Source organism: Eptesicus fuscus, chromosome 5 (genome assembly GCF_027574615.1).
Source record: "Eptesicus fuscus isolate TK198812 chromosome 5, DD_ASM_mEF_20220401, whole genome shotgun sequence".
In the NCBI taxonomy this organism is placed as follows: Eukaryota; Metazoa; Chordata; class Mammalia; order Chiroptera; family Vespertilionidae; genus Eptesicus; species Eptesicus fuscus.
The window spans coordinates 6,069,680-6,089,425 of NC_072477.1; the positions used below are offsets into that span (position 1 = coordinate 6,069,680).

General features: G+C 55.5%; 1 protein-coding gene across 2 annotated transcripts in view; it reads left to right on the forward strand.

The window, feature by feature from the left end:
* Positions 1 to 19,072, forward strand: part of SLC25A47 (solute carrier family 25 member 47) — a 28,083-nt gene extending 9,011 nt beyond the window's left edge. The window contains exons 1-7 of one of the 2 annotated variants that reach the window (XM_028130044.2): positions 13,209 to 13,280; positions 13,746 to 13,851; positions 15,705 to 15,748; positions 16,070 to 16,141; positions 16,768 to 16,950; positions 17,643 to 17,976; positions 18,244 to 19,072. In XM_028130044.2, coding sequence (XP_027985845.2) covers positions 13,824 to 13,851; positions 15,705 to 15,748; positions 16,070 to 16,141; positions 16,768 to 16,950; positions 17,643 to 17,976; positions 18,244 to 18,524 — 942 coding nt within the window. In that variant the 5' untranslated portion in view covers positions 13,209 to 13,280; positions 13,746 to 13,823 and the 3' untranslated portion in view covers positions 18,525 to 19,072. Of the gene's footprint in view, positions 1 to 13,208; positions 13,281 to 13,745; positions 13,852 to 15,704; positions 15,749 to 16,069; positions 16,142 to 16,767; positions 16,951 to 17,642; positions 17,977 to 18,243 lie in introns of those variants that run through there. The other variant, XM_054715775.1, reaches the window with a different exon arrangement.
* Positions 19,073 to 19,746: the final 674 nt, after the last annotated feature.

The window sequence follows — 19,746 nt, forward strand, 5'->3', positions numbered from 1 at the left end:
CTTGCCAGTGAGGCGTCCCCCACCGGGCCAGGGCTGAAGGGAGTCCCCACTGTCAAACCAGGAGTGAGGGGTTCCTTGCCCACGTACGGCCACACACCTGGTTGACAGGTGGACTAGCCGCACTGACCACCGCGGTGATGACCCGAGGTCACACAGAGGCCACCCGCTTCCCTCCTGTGGAAGCGTGCATACCCCGTGTCTTGCTCTCAGGTCCCTCGTCTGTGATTTAAAGGGCCCGAGCGGCTGTAATGTTTTGAATTACCCACTGAACTGGATGGGTTGGAGGGCCTGCTGAACTGAATTTCCGAGGGGTCTACTCTAGGATGAGGACTTAAGAGAGTTTACACAGTACCCTGAACCCTGGTTTGGCCAATATCCAGGGATTCAAGGAAAAGTATAAAGAGCTCTGGTCCCCACCCCTTGTATGCCCTCGTCATTAAAGGATTCGTCCTCTACCTGATTTTAGATTTTAAATTCCCTGCTCACTGGCTTAACTTTTAGTTTTTACTGACCCTTAATTTCTGCTGTTTTGTTTTCAAACCTTAAAAATGTCACCTTTTAAACTGGGCAACCACCTCGGCTGTGTCTCCGCTGGGAGAGGGGTGTGCTAGTTGACTTTACAGGGAACCACCAACGCACACTTTTTAGTGTTTTTATTAAGGGTGTATGTTGGTGGAAGAGATTTTTAAACTTTCTTTTCAAAGCTTATTTTATTCAGGTATGCTAATATATATATTTCAGTTATTGTTTCTGATTAATAATTTCCTGAAGTTTTACTAGCACCTTTTAGTTCAAACATATGACCTGCGTAGGAGCCTGCAATTCAGAGTAAGTCAGAATCCTGTTCATGGATTTTTCTAAAGATTTAAATGCACCCAAAGTAAGGCAATGGCTGTCCAATGACAAAATTCAAAAGTGGCATGGTTATACATTTGTTTAAAATGCTATTGATAAAACCTTTGCTTTATAATATTAAGACAACAACCTGCTAGTACAGCAAACAATTTGCATATAAAAAATAATATGTGGCACATGGCTTATTGCAGACGGTGTATTAAGCATTGAAAACAATTTATAAATCCCAATAAAAGAAATGTAAAACCCCGGAGTGTCACTGGCAGACACAGAGAATTATCACGCTTGCCCTTCTTCCCTGAAAGTTTCCTGTTTGAACTTGGCTTTGAATCTGTGTAATCTTTCTTTTTTCCTGAAGCAGACTGAAATTCTATAACATTCAAAGAATACGTATTTTCAATAGAACGTTGCTATTAATTTTTATTTGGCAGAGTTTCCTCATGCAATTTCAAGTACATTGCATTGGTCTAATTTAGTTCAAAGATATTTCTTTTTGGGGAGAGAGAATAAATATTTGCATCACCTCAGGGCCCTTGAGATATCACAAAGCTGGCTCAGTGGATAGAGCGTCGGCCTGTGGACTGAAAGGTCCCAGGTTCGATTCCGGTCAAGGGCATGTACCTTGGTTGTGGGCACATCCCCAGTAGGGGGTGTGCAGGAGGCAGCTGGTCGATGTTTCTCTCTCATCGATGTTTCTAACTCTCTGTCCTTCTCCCTTCCTCTCTGTAAAAAATCAATAAAATATATATATATATATATATATATAAAATTCTTGAAATATTACACTTAGAAAAGCTGTCAAATATACCCAATTTAAAGATTATTAAAGCTTCAACTGGTCTTGTTGAAGCCGGTTTGGCTCAGTGGATAGAGCGTCGGCCTGCGGACTGAAAGGTCCCGGGTTCGATTCCGGTCAAGGGCATGTATCTTGGTTGCGGGCACATCCCCAGTAGGGGGTGTGCAGGAGGCAGCTGATCCGATGTTTCTCTCTCATCGATGTTTCTAACTCTATCTCTCTCCCTTTCTCTCTGTAAAAAAATCAATAAAATATATATATTTTTTAAAAAAAGCTTAAACTGGTTTTAATATTAAAGATTTGGTCTTGACCACGGACTTAATGATTTTCAATTTGGCCATTACATTTTTATATCTTAGTCAGGTCACAGATGTGATATACTTTGTATGTCACAGAGGAAATCCTGGGAGGACACACCTACCGCCCGTCCATTCCCCTGCTGCCGTGCCCCCAAGGGTGCAGAAGCCGCCAAGCTGTGATCACCTCATAGCTAACCTTAGTTCCCGCTTCTGCAGGGCCTGCGGGGTTTGGGACATCACAGGCGGGTGAGGACTGGGCCGCGCCAGCACAGCCAAGGGTTCTGCGAGCCTGAGGGAGGCCGGTGAAGGATGAAGAAAAGACAGACAAAGAGAATAAGCTGGGTCTAGGTGGATCTTCTGTGCCTGGCTGAGGCCACAGAACAGACCCAGACTGCAAAGCTGATGCTTTATTTATAGTCAGGGGCAAACAAGGTAGTTTACAATGTTCTTGTAAGTTCCACTTGTTTTGGCAGCACTTGCTGCACCTCCCACAGCCCATTAGCTACCCAGGAAAGATCTAGGGAGCAGTCACAAGATCAAGCTTAATTATGCTAAGCGGGCTGTGCCCTCCAAGCTGGGACTTGTTTGCGGCTTTGCCAGCAGGTCAGTCCGAGGCTTCACCCTACAACCGCTCCCTACAGAGGACCACCTGGTCCCCGGTCCCCATTAATATCTATGTTGCCTACCGGATGTTTAATGGACACGATGCTGGGCGGGGCTTTGCCAATCCCCCCCGCCCTGCCCCTTTTCTAAGCACCTGCACAGGTTCGGCCAGTGCCGCCTCCTATTCTGCCGCTTTTGGGACCAAAAGCCACTTGTCGGAGTAAAACTGCTCTTTTTTTTTTTTTTTTTTCCCTCCTCCCGCTTTACCCCAGGCAGGGAAGGCAATGGTTTGTCAACCACAGGTAGGCTACAACTTTAGCTAGTGGTCTTTCTTTAAACTTCCCTGGGTTAACATATATGTAACCTTCCCAGATTTACCCTTAGGCTTAGAATCTTAACATCTTCATCTAGCCGAACAACCTCTGGTTCTGAGAGACACAAAGCCTCCGCGGAGCAGAGACAGAGGGCTGTCTACGTTCCTACAGACGGCGGAGAGCACACCGAGCTGGCGAAGCAATCGGTAACCACGGTACGTCGCAGACAAGGAGGCTCTCAGGATTCAAACCCTGCCGCGTGTTCCTCCTGTCCACGAGCAGCTGGACCCGAGCAAAGTGGGACGTGCCCTGTCTTTAAACAGACTGATGGAAACATCGATAGAAACACTCTCATACACAGTATTTACAGGTGCGCACAATCCACAGACACTCCACAAAGCACTCCATTAAAAGGGCGATGTCTCTCGTCCCGGGTTTGGGACTGGCCCTCCCCAGAACCTCAGCATCCTTCCAATGGACTGTTTTGGCCATGTGGCTCGCCTGGTTGCCTCGCATTCCCCTTGTGTCATTTTCGCCATTTTCTAAAGAAAAACCGTCTCGGACCTATTCTATAGCATCCGTGAAGAGAGGGGCCTCAGACCAAGCGGCCACCCCAAATCGGGCGGGGCGCCTTCCCTTGAACTAGCGTTCTCCTCTACAGGGGTATAGGAAGTCCCGGAAATGTCCCTAATTTGTGAGAAATGGCTTACCTACCCAAATTTCAAACAATGGACTGGGAAATAAAAACATGGTGAAAATGAGACTTTTAAGAACACTCCCGAGAGTGTGCGACCATTTTACAGAATCACAATGAAGGCGAGCGCAAGTGACCTAGTAATTAATGGGCTAATTCAGTGGTCGGCAAACTCATTAGTCAACAGAGCCAAATATCAACAGTACAACGATTGAAATTTCTTTTGAGAGCCAAATTTTTTAAACTTAAACTTCTTCTAACACCACTTCTTCAAAATAGACTCGCCCAGGCCGTGGTATTTTGTGGAAGAGCCACACTCAAGGGGCCACAGAGCCGCATGTGGCTCGCGAGCCGCGGTTTGCTGACCACTGGGCTAATTTAACCGCTGTGTCTGGCTGTAATGCTGAATTCTCTGAAAGGCTAAAACTTCTATAGGAGTGGTGGCAGAAGCGGCTAAGGGCTGTGATTAATTCCTGTTATGCCTGATGGGAAGATCTGGGGCCATGCTCATTTGTCAGGAGTGGAAACCAGTTGGCTGGCTCTGCCTTTCCTTTCTTTTCTTTCTTTTTTTAATTTAAATATATTTTATTGATTTTGTACAGAGAGGAAGGGAGAGGGATAGAGAGTCAGAAACATCAATGAGAGAGAAACATCGATCAGCTGCCTCCTGCACACCTCCCTACTGGGGATGTGCCCTCAACCAAGGTACATGCCCTTGACCTGGAATCGAACCTGGGACCCTTCAGTCGGCAGGCCGACGCTCTATCCACTGAGCCAAACCGGTTAGGGCTGGCTCTCCCTTTCTTAACTCTTGCCTAGAAGTTTTCCCCAGGACCCTTACTATAAAGTCCTGCACAAATGGAGACTTAGGATTTTAAGCTTAGTGGGTCCTGGACCGCGGAGGCAGCAGTCTTGGCTGGATACTATTTGATCTGACTGAGGTAGAAAGCAGAAGAAAAAGGCAGATGATTCTCCAATTAAAACCAGCTTGGGATCTGGGCCAGGGGAGTGGACATACGTAGTGGGTCAGAAATGTGCTGTTTTTTTGGAACTGTGTCTCAGTTTCTCTCCCAGCTATCTAAGACAGCCGCGAGGACCTGGGATCTGGGTGACCAACCCTTGTATGCATCCCCTGGACAGGTCAGAATTTAATTACATGTGTTGTTAAAACCCAATGAGGGGGTCTACACACTATGGGGAGTCTCCCCAAGCACCCCCACTGTGGCTCTTACTCACAGAACATCCGAGAATCCCAGAAGTGGGGTAAGGGGGCAGGGGGGGGGGGGGAGAATTGTCTCTTTGATCTTCAGAGCTGGGCAGGGACCCAAGCACTCATGTAGTTGATGGCAGGGGTTTGATTTGCGACTGGCAGAAGCCTAACGCTCTAACCTGACCTGGCACCAGTTTATCCTTCCATGGGAGACTTTTTTTTGTAGCAGCCGTCGGCCTCCAAAATCATACAAGAGACAGAAAAGGGACAGAGGGACAGACTTCGTGGCTACTCCCCATTCGACGTGGAGAGGGTTGACTGACTTACGGAGAAATTCCCGGCCAACGCACCATTTTGCAACTGAATTTTTGGACTGGAACCCGGATTCTTTGTCCGCCAGAGTCAAAGAATGGATCCACAGACAGAGAGTAGTATAGCAAAGGTGGAGATTTATTGAAGAACAAGTGGAGAGAGGGAAAGAGTCCCACAGAATGGACTGCCATGTGGGGAGGGGGAAAGGGTCCCACTGAGTTCCTTTTCCCTGTGGCTTATAAAGGCTGCAGATCCTGGTGCCTTGATATCCCCTCTGATTGGTCCCTATTCCCTTAGACTGGTTACTATAGTAACTCCTGAACTCAAAGGCCGAACACCACATGGGACATATGATGCCCTCCTCCCTCATTGTTCTTTTCTTTCTGGCTTTCTTCCTTCTTCTTTATTTTGTAAATATATACTTTTTGGGCTACTTCCAGCTCCCTTGTCTTATGTAAATGCCACTGCTGCTGCCCCCTGCACCCGGCTTCCTTGTGTGATGGAGATGTACCTTCTCCCAGTCTGCAGCCCTGTGTTTTTCCATGGCCCCAATTCTAAAAATCCCCTAAGCCTGCCTATGTTCCCCTAACATTCCTGTTTCAGTTGCACTGTACAAACAGCACTGCAACGGGCCCGGTAGCTGGCAGGGGAGAATAATCCGTGCAGAATTGCTGGTGTCTGACCCAGTTTTCCTGTAAGTCAGTCACCCTACAGTAAGTTCTGCTGTGTTCTATTGGAGTCACCTGCTTTGGCTTTCAGTCTGAGGATACCTTCTGGTTCCGGTGGCCGTTATACCTGTGCCCCGCCATCAGACAGTCCCGACGCCCTGGGGGCCCTTGGGAAGGGGCCCAGCAGCCTGGGACACAGTAGGCACTCAATAGTTGAGCTTCAGAAAGCTCCTGGGAGCGAGGCCCCATCTGGGTGATGCCTGCAGGGGTCCCGGTGAGCGATCTGGTGCAGGCGCGCGGCCACAGGCTTCCAGCTTCCAGCTTAGAGGCGGGACCACTTTGGAGGGAGCCAGTGTTCAGGCTGGAGCTTTTGGGGTTTAGGTGTTATGGAAGACTGGAGAAAAACCAAGCAACGCTTAGAGAAATGGAGTTACCCAGCTTTATTACACCGGCGGACTCAGAAAAGGTTGTCTCTCAAATTCTTTTTTTTTTTTTAATTTTTTTTTTTTAATTAAATATATTTTACCGATTTCTTACAGAGAGGAAGGGAGAGGGATAGAGAGCCAGAAACATCGATGAGAGAGAAACATCAATCAGCTGCCTCCTGCACGCCCGCCACTGGGGATTGAGCCCGCAACCAAGGTACATGCCCCTGACAGGAACCGAACCCGGGACCCTTCAGTCGGTAGGCCAACGCTCTATCCACTGAGCCAAGCCGGTTAGGGCTTGTCTCTCAAATTCTGAGCAAAACAATCTGGTGGAAGCTTTTCTTTTCTATCTTTTCTAATGTCTTTGTCTCCTAAATACGGGGCTTCCGGTCCCTTTCGCAAGTTTTCGATGAGCCCTATGTAAGCTTCGCAGATGTCCCGCAGGAAGCGTGCAGCCTTGAGAGCACAACGTGGGCCAGTAGCCTCGAGCACAGATAACTAAAAGACACCTGGCATGGGGGCAGCTAGGCACAGCAGCGGAGCGGTTTGCCAGGTCAGACAGTTAAGCTCATTTTCCCTATCATTAGAGCAAGCATGTTTTACAGACGCTAAGAATAGCAGAATTAATTCACAGAACAAAGAACCTTCTGTCTAGTGGAAATTTCAAACAGCAGTTTTTATAAAATAGAGGTTACTATGCTTCATTCCCCACTGGTTTTATCAAATCTTTGACTCTTGTGGGCCATTATTGGGGATGGGGTTATATCGACCCCTGAGATTAGCCTTTTGCCTTCTCATAGGGACAAAGGTCCCGTGTGTGGGGAGCAGTGCAGGGGTGGCCTCTGCCGCAGGGAGGAAGGGGTGAAGGCAGGCCCTGGGCGAAGATGGGGTAACCTGGGTGCACTGCTGGGTTACAAAACTGCAAAACCTCGTTTCCCCTTAAAAGCTCTTCCTTCCGCCGAAACCGGTTTGGCTCAGTGGATAGAGCGTCGGCCTGCGGACTCAAAGGTCCCGGGTTCGATTCCGGTCAAGGGCATGTACCTTGGTTGCAGGCACATTCCCAGTAGGGGATGTGCAGGAGGCAGCTGATCGATGTTTCTCTCTCATCGATGTTTCTAACTCTCTATCCCTCTCTCTTCCTCTCTGTAAAAAATCAATACAATATACTGAAAAAAAAAAAAAAGCTCTTCCTTCCAAGGACTCTGAGTAAATATACACCAGCAGCAAAAGAGACTTTCTTTCATTTAGTAGCAACAAATGTTAACATGTCCATAGTTCTGATTTCTCTTACTGTTGTTTTGCATTGGCATTGTTTTGTTATTATTTAATAGCCAGAGTTTTGTTCTTGACATTCAAGTTTTGAAAATGATAACATGTATGTAGTTTAGTTTTGCATTGGCAAAAAAAGTAAAAAAATAAATAAATAAAAAATAAAAATAAAAAGTTGTTTCTTCAGAAAAAAAAAAAAAAAAAAAAAAGCTCTTCCTCACAGGCTGTGTTTCTGAGCCCCGGAGGGAGAATCATCCATCAGGTGGCAGAGACGGTGACAGCGCTGCGCTGCGCCCGGCGTGGGGACAGGCAGACACTCCTCCCGGACTCGGGGGCTTCCCGGCCGGCCGTTGGGGAGGAACCAGAAAGGGAAAGATAAAGTCATCGCCAAGCAAAGGAGCTCGCGAGGCCCCATCTGCGAGCCTGCGCGGTGTGAGCGAGGCTTCTGTGTGTGTTGTTCTGTTTCATTTCCTGAGGATAAAATTACAGCACAGAGCGTGCTTTCTCAGACTCCTCGTGCTCTGGAGTCCCGGACACCCCGCTCCCAAGGGAGCGCCCCCTGCAGGGTGCTCCTCCGACCCCAGCCCTTAAGGGGCAGGAGGGCCCAAGGCCAGAGCAGCAGGAGCAGAGCGAGTGGGGAGGGAGGGACAGGAGGTGGGGGCGGGGTTGGGGGCGGGGGGAGGGTACAAGCAGTGAAGCCAGGTTACTGAAAAGTGTGGGGTTGAGTTTTTATTTTGTACAGTTTTTATCATTTCTGACACAGGATAGGCTCAGTGTGGGAAAATTAGAAACACCAGCGGGAAAGAAAGTCACCTCTGGCCCGGCCAGCATGGCTCAGTGCTTGAGTGGCGACCTATGAACCAGGAGGTCAGGGTTCGATTCCCAGTCAGGGCACATCCCTGGGTGGCAGGCTCAATCCCCATTGTGCAGAGTGCAGGAGGCAGCCAATCAACGATTCCCTCTCATCACTGATGTTTCTCTCTCTCTCCCTTCTCTGAAATCAACAAAAAAATATTTTTAAAAAGATTATGTTTCTGAAAAAAAAAAAAAGGAAAGAAAGAAAGAAAAAGCCGCCTCTGTTCTCTTACCCTAACCTGTAGAATTCGGTGAAGGAGGCGGTCTGGACCTGGGCCCGGGGCAAGGCTGGCGCTCAGGGTGCCCCAGGGTGAGTGGGGGTGGGGTGGTTGAGGACCAGCTGTGTGGACCTGGGGACCTGGGCTGTGCAGGGGCCAGGGCCGGGCGGGCAGGGTCTTGACACCTCTGCAGGAAACGGAAGATCAGAGCTGATTTCTATGTTATAAAAGCAGCGTCACCTCAGTGTAAAAAGGAGTTAGTTTAATTAATCAGGGAGGAACTGAAGGTTTCCGAGAGAACCCCTGGGCCAGTGAGGGAGAATCTGGGACCCACAGGTCCCCTCTGGCTGCTGAGGACGCAGGGAGCAGGTGGGTGGCTTTGGGACGAGGGGCTGGGGACCCGCTGCGGGTGGGTGTGGCCTAGCCTTGAGCAGAGCTGTCTGCTCGACGCGTCCCTTTCTCCCAGGGAATAACTGTTTGCTGTGTGGATGTCTCCCTGGCCCCTCGTCCAGTCCAGTCTCTCCTGGCGTGTCCTGGCCTCCCCACTGAGCCAGTCTGCCCTGGGCCTCGGTGATGGAGGGCCTGGGACCACCTGGGGACAGCCAGCCACTGTCCTGGGGGCCCTCAGCCCCAGTCCACGGTACCTAGAGGTCTCTCCTTGGTTAGATTTTGAGGAATTCATGTCTCATGTCTCTTCCCTTGAACTGAGTCAATCCTGAAGTTGTAGCCACGCTGGGTGGGCATCTTGCTTCCTTGTTCTGGAAGCGTTCAGGTGGCCGAGGGCGTGCTGGCGGCCTCCCTCCCGGTGCTCCGGGCCATTCTGAACCCACCCCGCCGGCCGGGCCAAGAGGCCGAAGGGAGGCCAGCTCCGCCAGATGAGGTGACCAGAAACCCAAGATGGGCAGCGATATAAATAGACACTTGGCAAATGCTTCGGGTCTAAAAATAGAACTAAGGGGGGCCTGCCTGGGGGAGGCCCTGACTGGCCAGAGGGCCACAGGAGTGGTCCCCAACTTGAGTCGGGGCTGGTCAGGACACGAGGGCCAGGCCGAAGGGGCTCAGCCGAGTGTCCCGGACACAGTGCGCGCTGGCTGTGCACTCAGCTGTCCGTGCCACCCACAGGCCTCGCGGAGCCCACCCTCTGGGCCAACCCCGGGCTGGCGCTGGGGCCTGGCGTGAGCTGGCCCGGCTGTGCCCTCTCTCGGGGCCCCCACTTCGCCTGGGTGGAGAATGGCTGGATGACCACGCTGCCCCTGGCCGACAGGCAGTGTGAGCAGGCACCGGAGGCCACTGGCCAGAGGAGGGCAGTGTGCCCTCGCCTGAACCCCGGGCTGAGTTGGAAGGTGCCTTGGCCTTGGCCCCGCCGGGAAGTGAGAATGGGCGAGGTCAGGAGCAGGCGAAGGCTGGCCACAGACACAGCAGGACACAGACACAGACGGAGGAGAAAGGGGTCGGCCCTCCTCTGTCCACCGCAGCCACAGCCCTGGGGCTGAGACGGAAGCAGGTCTGCAGCGCGGCCGTGGCAGGGTGTCCCAGACACACCGATGAGAAAAAGAAGCAAAGCACCCAAAGATAGGAAAACGGAAACATGCCGGCCTCCCGCAGGAAGCCGGTCCGGCCGGGGCTCGGGGCTCTCCCTGTCTGTGGTGGCTGCGTGTCTGCCGCCTGGATTTTAAAGAGAACGGGCAGTTATTGCTTTCGTTACAAACTGTGAAGATGCATCCAGGGTTGTCACGTTCCCCCAGGGCGCCCGCACCAGCACGGCCCTCAGCCCAGCGGGGTCGGCTGCGCCAGCGTCCTCCTTCCCGGACAGAGCCTTTCGGTGGGGTCCAGGCCGGAGCTGTTTGTGTGATGTCTGTCTCCCTCTAGAGGACGCCTGGCCTCCTTGCTGGGGCTGGGTGGGGCGGAACATGTGGGTGAAGGAGGAAGAGGCCTAAAGCATGCCTAACTGCTTGTAATAACACTCCCCCTCCCAGCGGGCGACCCTGGGCTCTGTCTCCTGCCATCCATGCAAGACTCAGAAAGGTCACTCCACTGACCGCAGATCACACAGCCGGGGGAGGTGGAGCCAGGAGCCAAACCCAGCTGGAGTATTCCCCTCAAACCATGTGAGGCTCTCCTCCGCTAAGATCCCAGCCTCCCCAGCTACCAGAGGCTTTACCATCTACTGAGTCAGGTCAAGCCGGTGTGAACAGTTCACTCTGCCCAAGGTCCATCCATCTGTGTGTCCATCTATCATCCAACCCTGCATCCATTGATCCATCCACCCACCCACCCATCCACCCATCCACCCATCCACCCACCCACCCATCTACCCACCCACCCACCCATTCATCCATCCATCCACCCATCCATCCATCCATCCATCCACCCATCCACCCACCCATTCATCCATCCACCCACCCACCCACCCACCCATCCATCCATTCATCCATCCACCCACCCATTCACCCATCCACCCACCCATCTACCCACCCTCCCACCCATTTATCCATCCATCCACCCACCCACCCATCCATCCACCCACCCACCCATCCATCCACCCACCCACCCACCCATCTCTTCACTGATGTTCTCATGCACTTATTCACTGGGCCTCCCCAGGGTGCCTGCCCTGTGCTGCGTGCTGAGGGCTCAGAGTCAAATCTGACTGGACTCTGCCGGCCAGAAGCTCACCGCTGGGTGGGGGGACATTTAGACCTGCCCAAACCAGCCTAAAGGGAGAGGCGGCGGGTTTTCTGTTCTGCTGTGGAGAAGGCTGTTTGTTTGGGAGACAAAGGGCAGGTGAAACTTGGCTGCAGTGACCGAGAAAACACGCTCTCAAGTGTCAGCTTCTTGGGCTGCCTTTTCTAACGCCCCGCCCCTGTCCCTACCCCCTATTCTACATCTCTCTTTGGTCCTTACCACCATCTGGCAGACTCTGTATTTTTATTTATTTGTTGGTGTCTGTCTCCCCACCTAGAACAGAAGATCCATGGGGCAGGGGCATTTGCCTGAGTTTATTGCTGTGGTCTGGTGCCTGGAATGTGGCATGTAGTAGGCATGCTGTGTTTGTGGCATGAGGGGAGGGTCAGGGTGGAACCAGACTGTTGTCCAGGGCGGAGATGATGCAGCCGGGAGCCGTGCAGATGGATTGTGAAATGGATCTGAACATAAACTTCAGAGGTCTGACCCCAGGACTGGGTGCCTCCCTGGATGTAGGGTGCAGAGGGAAAGGCATTCAGGGCAATTTCTGGGTTCCTGGCTCAGGTGCCAGGGGTGTGAGTGGTACTTACCACATTAGATGCTCTTCAGGAATCACGGGACTAAACAGCTTCCTGTTCTGTCAGTTAGACAACATTCTTCAAGCTCCCTCATCACGCAGGGTACTGGCCTTCCAAGTGTAGCATCTGCAAATGAACCTAAGCTCCCACTGTATTTGCCCTGCTCCTAACAGGACGGTCACCTCCTTCCGTCTGGAACCTGTGCTCCTTTTAATGCAGCCGTTGCATTTGGCTGGCCACTTCCACTGGAGCTTGCCCTGAGCGGTCACAGGTGTGAGGCCGGTACTATCCTCACTTCGTGGACGCAGAAACGGAGGCACAGAATGGTCAGGGAGCTTGCCTAAAGTTTCAGAGCTGACATGAGTGACAGAGGTGGGATCTGAACACAGGCAGCTTGGCCCCTAACCAGACAGAGCTGCTTCTCTCTAAAGTCCAGGACAGGCATCAGAACTGGCCTTGAACGGGCCACATCCTGCCCTTTGCCCTCTGCCGTGGCAACTGCTACTGGCAACTCGTGTCCTCCCCTCAAAAATGGCTGGGCAGCCGCCAGCGAAGCTGCCCTCTGTCAACTCAGCCTGTTCAGGGCTGGCCTACAAGTCCACCCACCAGGACACGTGGCCCTGCCCTGAGGGCCACCCTCCCCGGTCCGGCCAGATTTCTGGTCAGGGGACACCCTGGACAAGTTCACGGCTCTCTGAGCCTCAGGGTCCTCGCAGGGCTGCAATGATTTCGAGCCACAAGCCGATGGAATCGGCCTCTTGTTGGAGCAGCTCCTAGTTTGGTTAGAGGCCAAACTGACGGCCTCCGCAGTGGGCCCCACAGGGCTTGGTCTGCTCGCTCAGCAAGCTCTGCTCAGCGCTGGGTCTGTGCTGGGGCAGGGCACTCCGAGTGGAGGCAAACTTCGCTGGGGCCCTGCGGGCAGGGACAGGGTGGGACCAGGGCGGTGTGCAACCGACAGTGGGTCGTGACTGGTGTTCTTGCTGCTCCCAGGAGGGCTCTGGCCAGCCTTCTGGGTGCCAGGCGTCAGTGGCCCACGCCCCCACCCCTCCCTATCAACTAGACGCCTTGAGGACTGGGCTTGGGCCTTATTTGCCTCAGTGCAGCCTCAGCTCTGATAGTGTTTGTTGAATGAGTAAGTGAGGGAGCTCTAAAAAAAACATCCTTGCCCGAAGATATATATATATATTTTTAATATATTTTATTGATCCTTCACAGAGAGGAAGAGAGAGGGATAGAGAGTTAGAAACATCGATCAGCTGCCTCCTGCACAACCCCCACTGGGGATGTGCCCGCAACCAAGGTACATGCCCCCGACCGGAATCGAACCTGGGACCTTTCAGTCCGCAGGCCGACGCTCTACCCACTGAGCCAAACCGGTTTCGGCCCGAAGATATTTTTTGCATTGATTTTTAGAGAGAGTGGAAGGGAGGAGGAGAGACACATCGATTGGTTGTCTCCCACATGCCCCTGACCAGAGCCGGGAGCCTGCAACCGAGGTACGTGCCCTTCACTGGAGTCGAACCTGGGACCCTTCAGTACGCAGGCCGACGCTCTAGCCACTGAGCCAAACTGGCCAGGGCGAGTGAGGGAGCTTTGTGGGTTTCCTGAGCAGGAATCACTCCAGGGGAGTCAGGGAGGCCCAAGACACCAATGAGGTGTGAGCTGGGGCTGGAGGGGCAGGGACATCCAGCCCCGCCCCTGGGCCTCCCCGGAGGTGTCTGAATGTGGTCTGGGGCCCAGGCCTGCAGGTGCGGACAGCGGTGCTGTGTCCCCAGAGCCTGGCCGCTCCCGTGGCCTCTCTACTGCCCACAGCTGGGTCCTGAGGGCACTGGGACAAGGGGCATTTGGGGGTGGGGTGGGCGGGAATCCAGGTGGGCATCGACCTGCCTGCTTCCCAGCACAACCTCTGCCTTCTGGGCCACTGGCCAGCAGCTCCTGCTTCCTGCCCCCGCCGCCCGCAGGTATTTAAGGTCTGAGAGGACCTGACCGGTTGTTGTTGGTGGCATCAGACTGCTCTCAGGAGGGAGACCCACGTTTCCATGGATTTTGTTGCTGGAGCCATCGGAGGTAACGGACAGGGGCAGCAGGGCCTTGTAGGGGGCTGTTGCTCCTGGGGGTACCCGGAGGAGCTGGGGGATGCTCTGTCCTAGGGGGGCCTCTGGAAGACATGGGGTTTGAGGAGTCTCCCCAGAAGTGGCTGGGACCTGGTGTGGGCATGGGTGCTGGGTGATAGGAGGACAGAGCTGGTTCCTGGGAAACTCCAGCGGCAATACAGAGCTGGGTGCAGGTGTGTGTGTTGGGGGGGTGGGGGCGGTGAGTCTGCACTGGCCTGGGGGGCCCAGCTGGGGAGGCTGAGGGGCAGTTCTCGGGGGAGCCTTAGGGGCAGAGGGTGGTCTTTGCCTGGGCCAAGAGGAGGCTGGGAGTGACCAGCACAGAGGACTGGCTGAGCCGGGAAAGGACCAGAGGCTCCAGGAGAGGTGGACACGAGGACAATGCTGCCTGGAAGCTGTGGGCCGAGGAGGGGAGGGCCTGTCCCCGCCCCAGCCCCGCCCCAGCCCCACCTGCCCAGCCACCGTGTGCAACTGTTTTTATTTCTGGGGAAAGGGCTCATTGCGAAAGACCCAGAGGGGTAACTGGCCCATTGGGAAACAGGCTCATTCGGGCTCCGGATCCCCCCAGCCACCCACCTTGCAGGCGGTGGAGGCTGTTTTGGGCCGGGCGCCCTTGGCCTTGCTTATCGTGTGAAACAGCAGTGGGCTCCTGTCCAGACTTCTGGGAACGGTGTGGGAGGGGAGGGGAGCAGCGCCAAGCCAGGTAGACCAGGGCTCTGACCCCATCCAGGGGCTTGCTGAGGTCCTACTGTGTGCAGGGACTGAGGCCAGCTGCTGCCCTGGACATCAGCCCCCTAAGGAGGAGGCTCAGATCACACAGCCGGGAAGGGGTCGTGGACGTCACAGGTTTCCTCCAGAGTCCACGGAAGGCCTGGTGGAAAGGGCCTCTGCTCTGTGCTGGGTCCTGGGTCACAAGGAACAGAGGTGGGCCCTGGCCTTGACTCCAGTTCTGGAGGCAGAGCTGGCATGCTGTGGGACAGCAGCAAAGCCCTGACAGGGGCTCTGATCAACAGGCTTCTGGCAACAGAGGCAGCCCCGAGCTCGGGGGTGAGGGAGGGCTCCGGAGAGGAGGTGATGCTGTGGCAGGGCTTTGATGGATGAATAGGAGTTTGCTGAGGTTTATGTGAGGGTCAAGGAGGGTAATTCTTTTCAAGTCAGTCAGTCTTTTACTTCATTTCATTCATTCATTCACCCTATTCTTTCATTCATGCATGTTTATTGAGTCCTGGGTTACAGAGTGAATAGGACCCAGCCCCCACATGCATTACTGCCCTCACATGGCCCTCGCCACCCATCTCCAGGGACCTGTGTGCTCACTCTCCGGCTTCCCCATGGCAGTGCTGGGGCCTGGACATTGAGTCGCTGGTGTCAGGAGAGGGGGCAGGAACAGGACGGTGGCACTAGCCCTCTCTGCAGGGCAGAGGGCTCGAGTCCAGGAAGCCTCACGTCCACTCTGTGCCACACAAAGCCCTTCACGGAGCCCGGGGGGGACGGGGCTCTCCCACCCCCGACAAACCCGTCACAGCCTGAGGCTTGAGGGCCAGCGCTGCCCGGCCTGGGGACAGGCCCAGCCTGTGTCAGACCAAAAGTTCTCCCAAAACATGGCCCCAGAGGCAGGGCGAGGAGTGTCCTGGGGCCAAGACTCAGGGAAGGAGACGTCGCCAGCAGCTAGTTGGGAGTCCCCTCAGCTCTCGGAGCCTCCGCTGCCTCGTTTGCAGAACGGGGTGGCTCTCCCGTCGATGAGACACTGGACGAGGGGGGGGGGGGCTGCTCCTGCTGTCCTCACCCCGAGCTCTGGTTTCCTTCCAGGCGTCTGCGGTGTTGCTGTGGGCTACCCCCTGGACACGGTGAAGGTGTGTGGCGATAGGCCCCGCAAACCCCCCTCCTGCTCCTGCCTGCGCTTAGGCCGCCCTGCGAGCCTCCTGCACCCCATCCCCGGCCAGAAGAGCTTCCCAGGGTTCTCATCACACCCGGCCCTCCCCACCCGCCTCCGGACAGCCTGACCCTCTTTTCCGCCCTCTGCCTCTGGTTTCTCCTCTTATATGGGGCTCACTGTCCCTGCTCTGCCACCGAGAGCGTGGCCGTGACATCCAAGGAGTTGGCTCTTCCCCTCCCCCAGGCCTGCTGACCTTGCCCTGACCTTGCCCCCTCCCTGAAGCCTGATTCTCCCACAGGTCAAGATCCAGACGGAGCCCAAGTACACAGGCATCTGGCACTGCGTCCGGGACACGTATCTGCGAGAGCGGGTAGGCCTGGGGCCAGGATGACAGGCAGCGGATGTCTGGGCTCAGGCCCCAGGCCTGCCACTCACCACTCTGAGCCTCGGTTCTCTCACTTCCAAATGGGAATTACACCAACCTCTGGATTCCTCTGAGGCCCAGGGCTGGGTGTCCAGCATGCAGGTGTTTAGAATGAGGTCCTACCTCCAGGAGAAGGTCTATGGGGGTGTCTGGGGTCTTTGACAGTGTGGGGGGACCCATGTGTTGGCATTTCTGTCCCCTTCAGGGTGGAGTTGTCAGGTCCCCAGGGTCCAGGTCAGAGAGCTGTCCAGAGGGGGGACAGGGACATTTACCAAAGTGAAGTTGGGGCTCGGTGCTGGCCAGGGAGGGGCCGAAGGAAAACAGCAACAAGGAAGCATGCCAGCTCCATCATCAAGTAGCTGCCCTGGGTCCAGCCTGGCCCTCTGTCTCTTCATCACAACCTCTCAAGTTGAGGACTATGATCCCCATTTTACAGCCCGGGATACTGAGGCCTAGGCAGTAAGTGACGTGCCTGAAGTCCCATAGCCAGGAAGGGATGCGTCTCTGCTCCATCCTCCTGGCCGAGCCTCTGGCCTGACTTGGGCCCCTGGGTCCTGTCATCTGCCCACCAGGTGAGGGGCTTCTACAGGGGCCTCTTGTTGCCCATAAGCACCGTGTCCCTGGTCTCGTCACTGTCTTTCGGCACCTACCACCAGTGCCTCACACGCATCTGCCGGTTCCGGTATGGCAGTGCCGACGCCAAGCCCGCCAGGACCGACATCACGCTCTCGGGTTTCACCTCTGGCCTCGTCCGTGTGAGTGGGGTGCCGGGACCCCAGGGGTGGGGAGGGCCTGGGAAGTCCCTAAGCCCAGAAGGCAGGGAAACGGAAGCTCAGGGAGGGCAGAGGCTAGACGGAGGCCGGGGGACTAAGGGTGAGACCAGCTGAGTCTCATTAGCTGAGGGAACCTGAGGACTCCAGGGAGCCTCTCTGAACTTCGGACTCTTCATCAGTAAGAGGCGTCTCGATGAGGATTTAGTGAGGTCATATGTAAAGCCCCTAACACAAAGTCTGACAGGTATGAGCACCCATGAAATGCAAACAACATTATCAGTAATGTCATGTTACATATTAATGTTATTAAATACTTTGTCTTATTATTCTTACATTAAATACTTACATTAATTAAACAATATGGTAATATGTCATTGACATACTAATTATGTGATTAAATGCTTTCATGAATTGGAGTCACAGCCACTGACCTGACACCTACTGTGTGTGGAGTCCGCTCTGTGCTAGGACGAGCGTGTAGCTGAAGGTGCTGGCTTTGGCCTGGGTGGGCAGCGCGGGCTTGGAACGCCGCCCCACCAGGGCCTTGGGCCAGCCTGAATCTTCATGGGGCGCAGGCTCCCCCATGTCACTGTGGGTAACGGGAGGCTGACGGGAGGCCAGGTCCAGGGTGTGGGCAGTGCTGGCGCCTCCTTATTGCTGCGTCTCTGCTCCAGGTGTTCCTGACCTCGCCTACCGAGGTGGCCAAGGTCCGCCTGCAGACCCAGACCCAGACGCAGACGCAGATGCAGCAGAGGCGGAGATCCTCGGCCTCGTGGCCCTTGGCGGTGCCCCCCATGTGTCCTGCACCTCCTGCAAGCCAGGTGCCTGGGCCCAAGTACCGGGGGCCGCTGCACTGCCTGGCCACGGTGGCCCGGGAGGAGGGGCTGCGGGGCCTCTACAAGGGCAGCTCGGCCCTGCTCTTACGGGAGGGCCACTCCTTCGCCACCTACTTCCTCTCCTACTCCATCCTCAGCGAGTGGCTCACCCCTGCTGGCCACAGCCAGCCAGGTGAGTGGGGGCTGGGGCCTGGAAGGGGCGCAGGCTCAGCCAGTGGGCACGGAGTCAGGTGGCATACCGCTACCCCGGGGCCTCCAGGGCGGGAACCTCAGTGCTCTCGACACTGAGGGTCAGGACAGACCCCTTCTGTGTGGCCTGGGACAAGGCACATCGGTGGAATGAGCCCAGGGCTTCATGAGGGCTGGGCCCTGCCCTGGGAGCCTCCGGGGCCTCAATCCGCCTCCCATCAAGGTGCTCCCTCGTGCGTCTCCCCCGTAGATGTCTTGGGTGTGCTGCTGGCCGGTGGCTGCGCGGGGGTCCTGGCCTGGGCTGTGGCCACCCCCATGGACGTGATCAAGACTCGCCTGCAGGTGGACGGGCAGGGCCAGCAGCGCTACAGGGGCCTCCTGCACTGCGTGGTGGCCAGTGTGCGGGAGGAGGGGCCGCGGGTCCTCTTCAAGGGGCTGACGCTCAACTGCTGCCGTGCCTTCCCCGTCAACATGGTCGTGTTCGTCACCTACGAAGCCGCGCTGAGGCTCAGCCGGGGCCTGCTCAAGTAGCTGTCCCACCGCCCGCGGGCCACCCACCGGCAGCTCCCGGAGGTCAGAGTAGCTAGAGGAGGCAACGGGGAGTGTCCCCCCGGGTGGTCACCCAGGACAGCGGGGAGCCACCCCCAAGACCGGCAGCTGGGGCTTGGGCGTGGTCCGCCAGCTACAGAGCAGAGAAGGTCAAAGCCATGTTACCAGCCGGGTTGGCCTGAGGGTCACAGGAGCCAGGAAGGAGCGGACACTTGGGTGAAGACATCGGTCACATGGAGTCCTGGGTGCAGGTGGTCAGTTGTTCATTCCAGCCTCCCCCGCCCCGTGTCTTCAGAGCACCCCTTGTCTGCACCACCATTTACTCAGCTGTCCTCTGGGCCACCACCCCACCTCACCCAGCCCTCTGCTATTTAGGGTACCCAAGGCCCTTGGATGCAGCTCACCTGGTCCCTCCCCACCTCAGAGGCCCTGCCCGGCGGCCTGGTGAGCTGGTGTGAGGGCAGGTCGCGCTCCCTCCCTCCGCCTGTAGACTCGGAGGGGGACTGCGGCCAATTAAACGTTTCTGAGGATGCTCAGTGGTGCTGCTCTGTGGTCCTGTGACCCGTGTCTCTGCCTTCGATTCATCCTGAGGCCAAGCTCCCCAGACCTGTGTGGCCAGCGCTCCCACTATGCGAATGGGCAGCGAGGCCCAGCCCAGCCCGCCACGGGCCCCACTCCCTCGGCCTTTGGGACTGGGGCCTGGCCTGCGGGCTCAGCCCTGCCGCGGCCGGCTGTTCAGCATTCGGCACGACACCTGCTCTCCTGGCCACCCTATCTCAAATCTATCCCCTTTCTGAAGAAAACTGGGTTCCGGCCAGTGCCAGCCAGCTGCCTGGCCCCACTGGTGCCCGGACACTAGGCTGTGTGCCACCTTCCCATGGGGGTCTGTCCCCTGAACACTGCTGGGTGCCAGGCACCTTCCACAGCTTATCACAGCAGCCTGATCCAGGTGAGAAAACACCTGAGGGAGCCGGGGCGGCTCAAGGCCACAGCAGGGAGGGTGGGGATTCCTGAGGCCCCGCATGTCCTCCAGTAATGGGGCCATCGGGGGCAGGCTGGCCGGTGCAGACAAACCTGTGGGGTCCACCCTGCAGCAGTCCCCGGGTGAAGTCAGCCAACACCCGCCTTGACTGCACTCCCTCCTAGACACCGGCCTTGACCATGTCCTTGGACAGAGAACTTCCTGGGTTCCTGCTGGGACTGT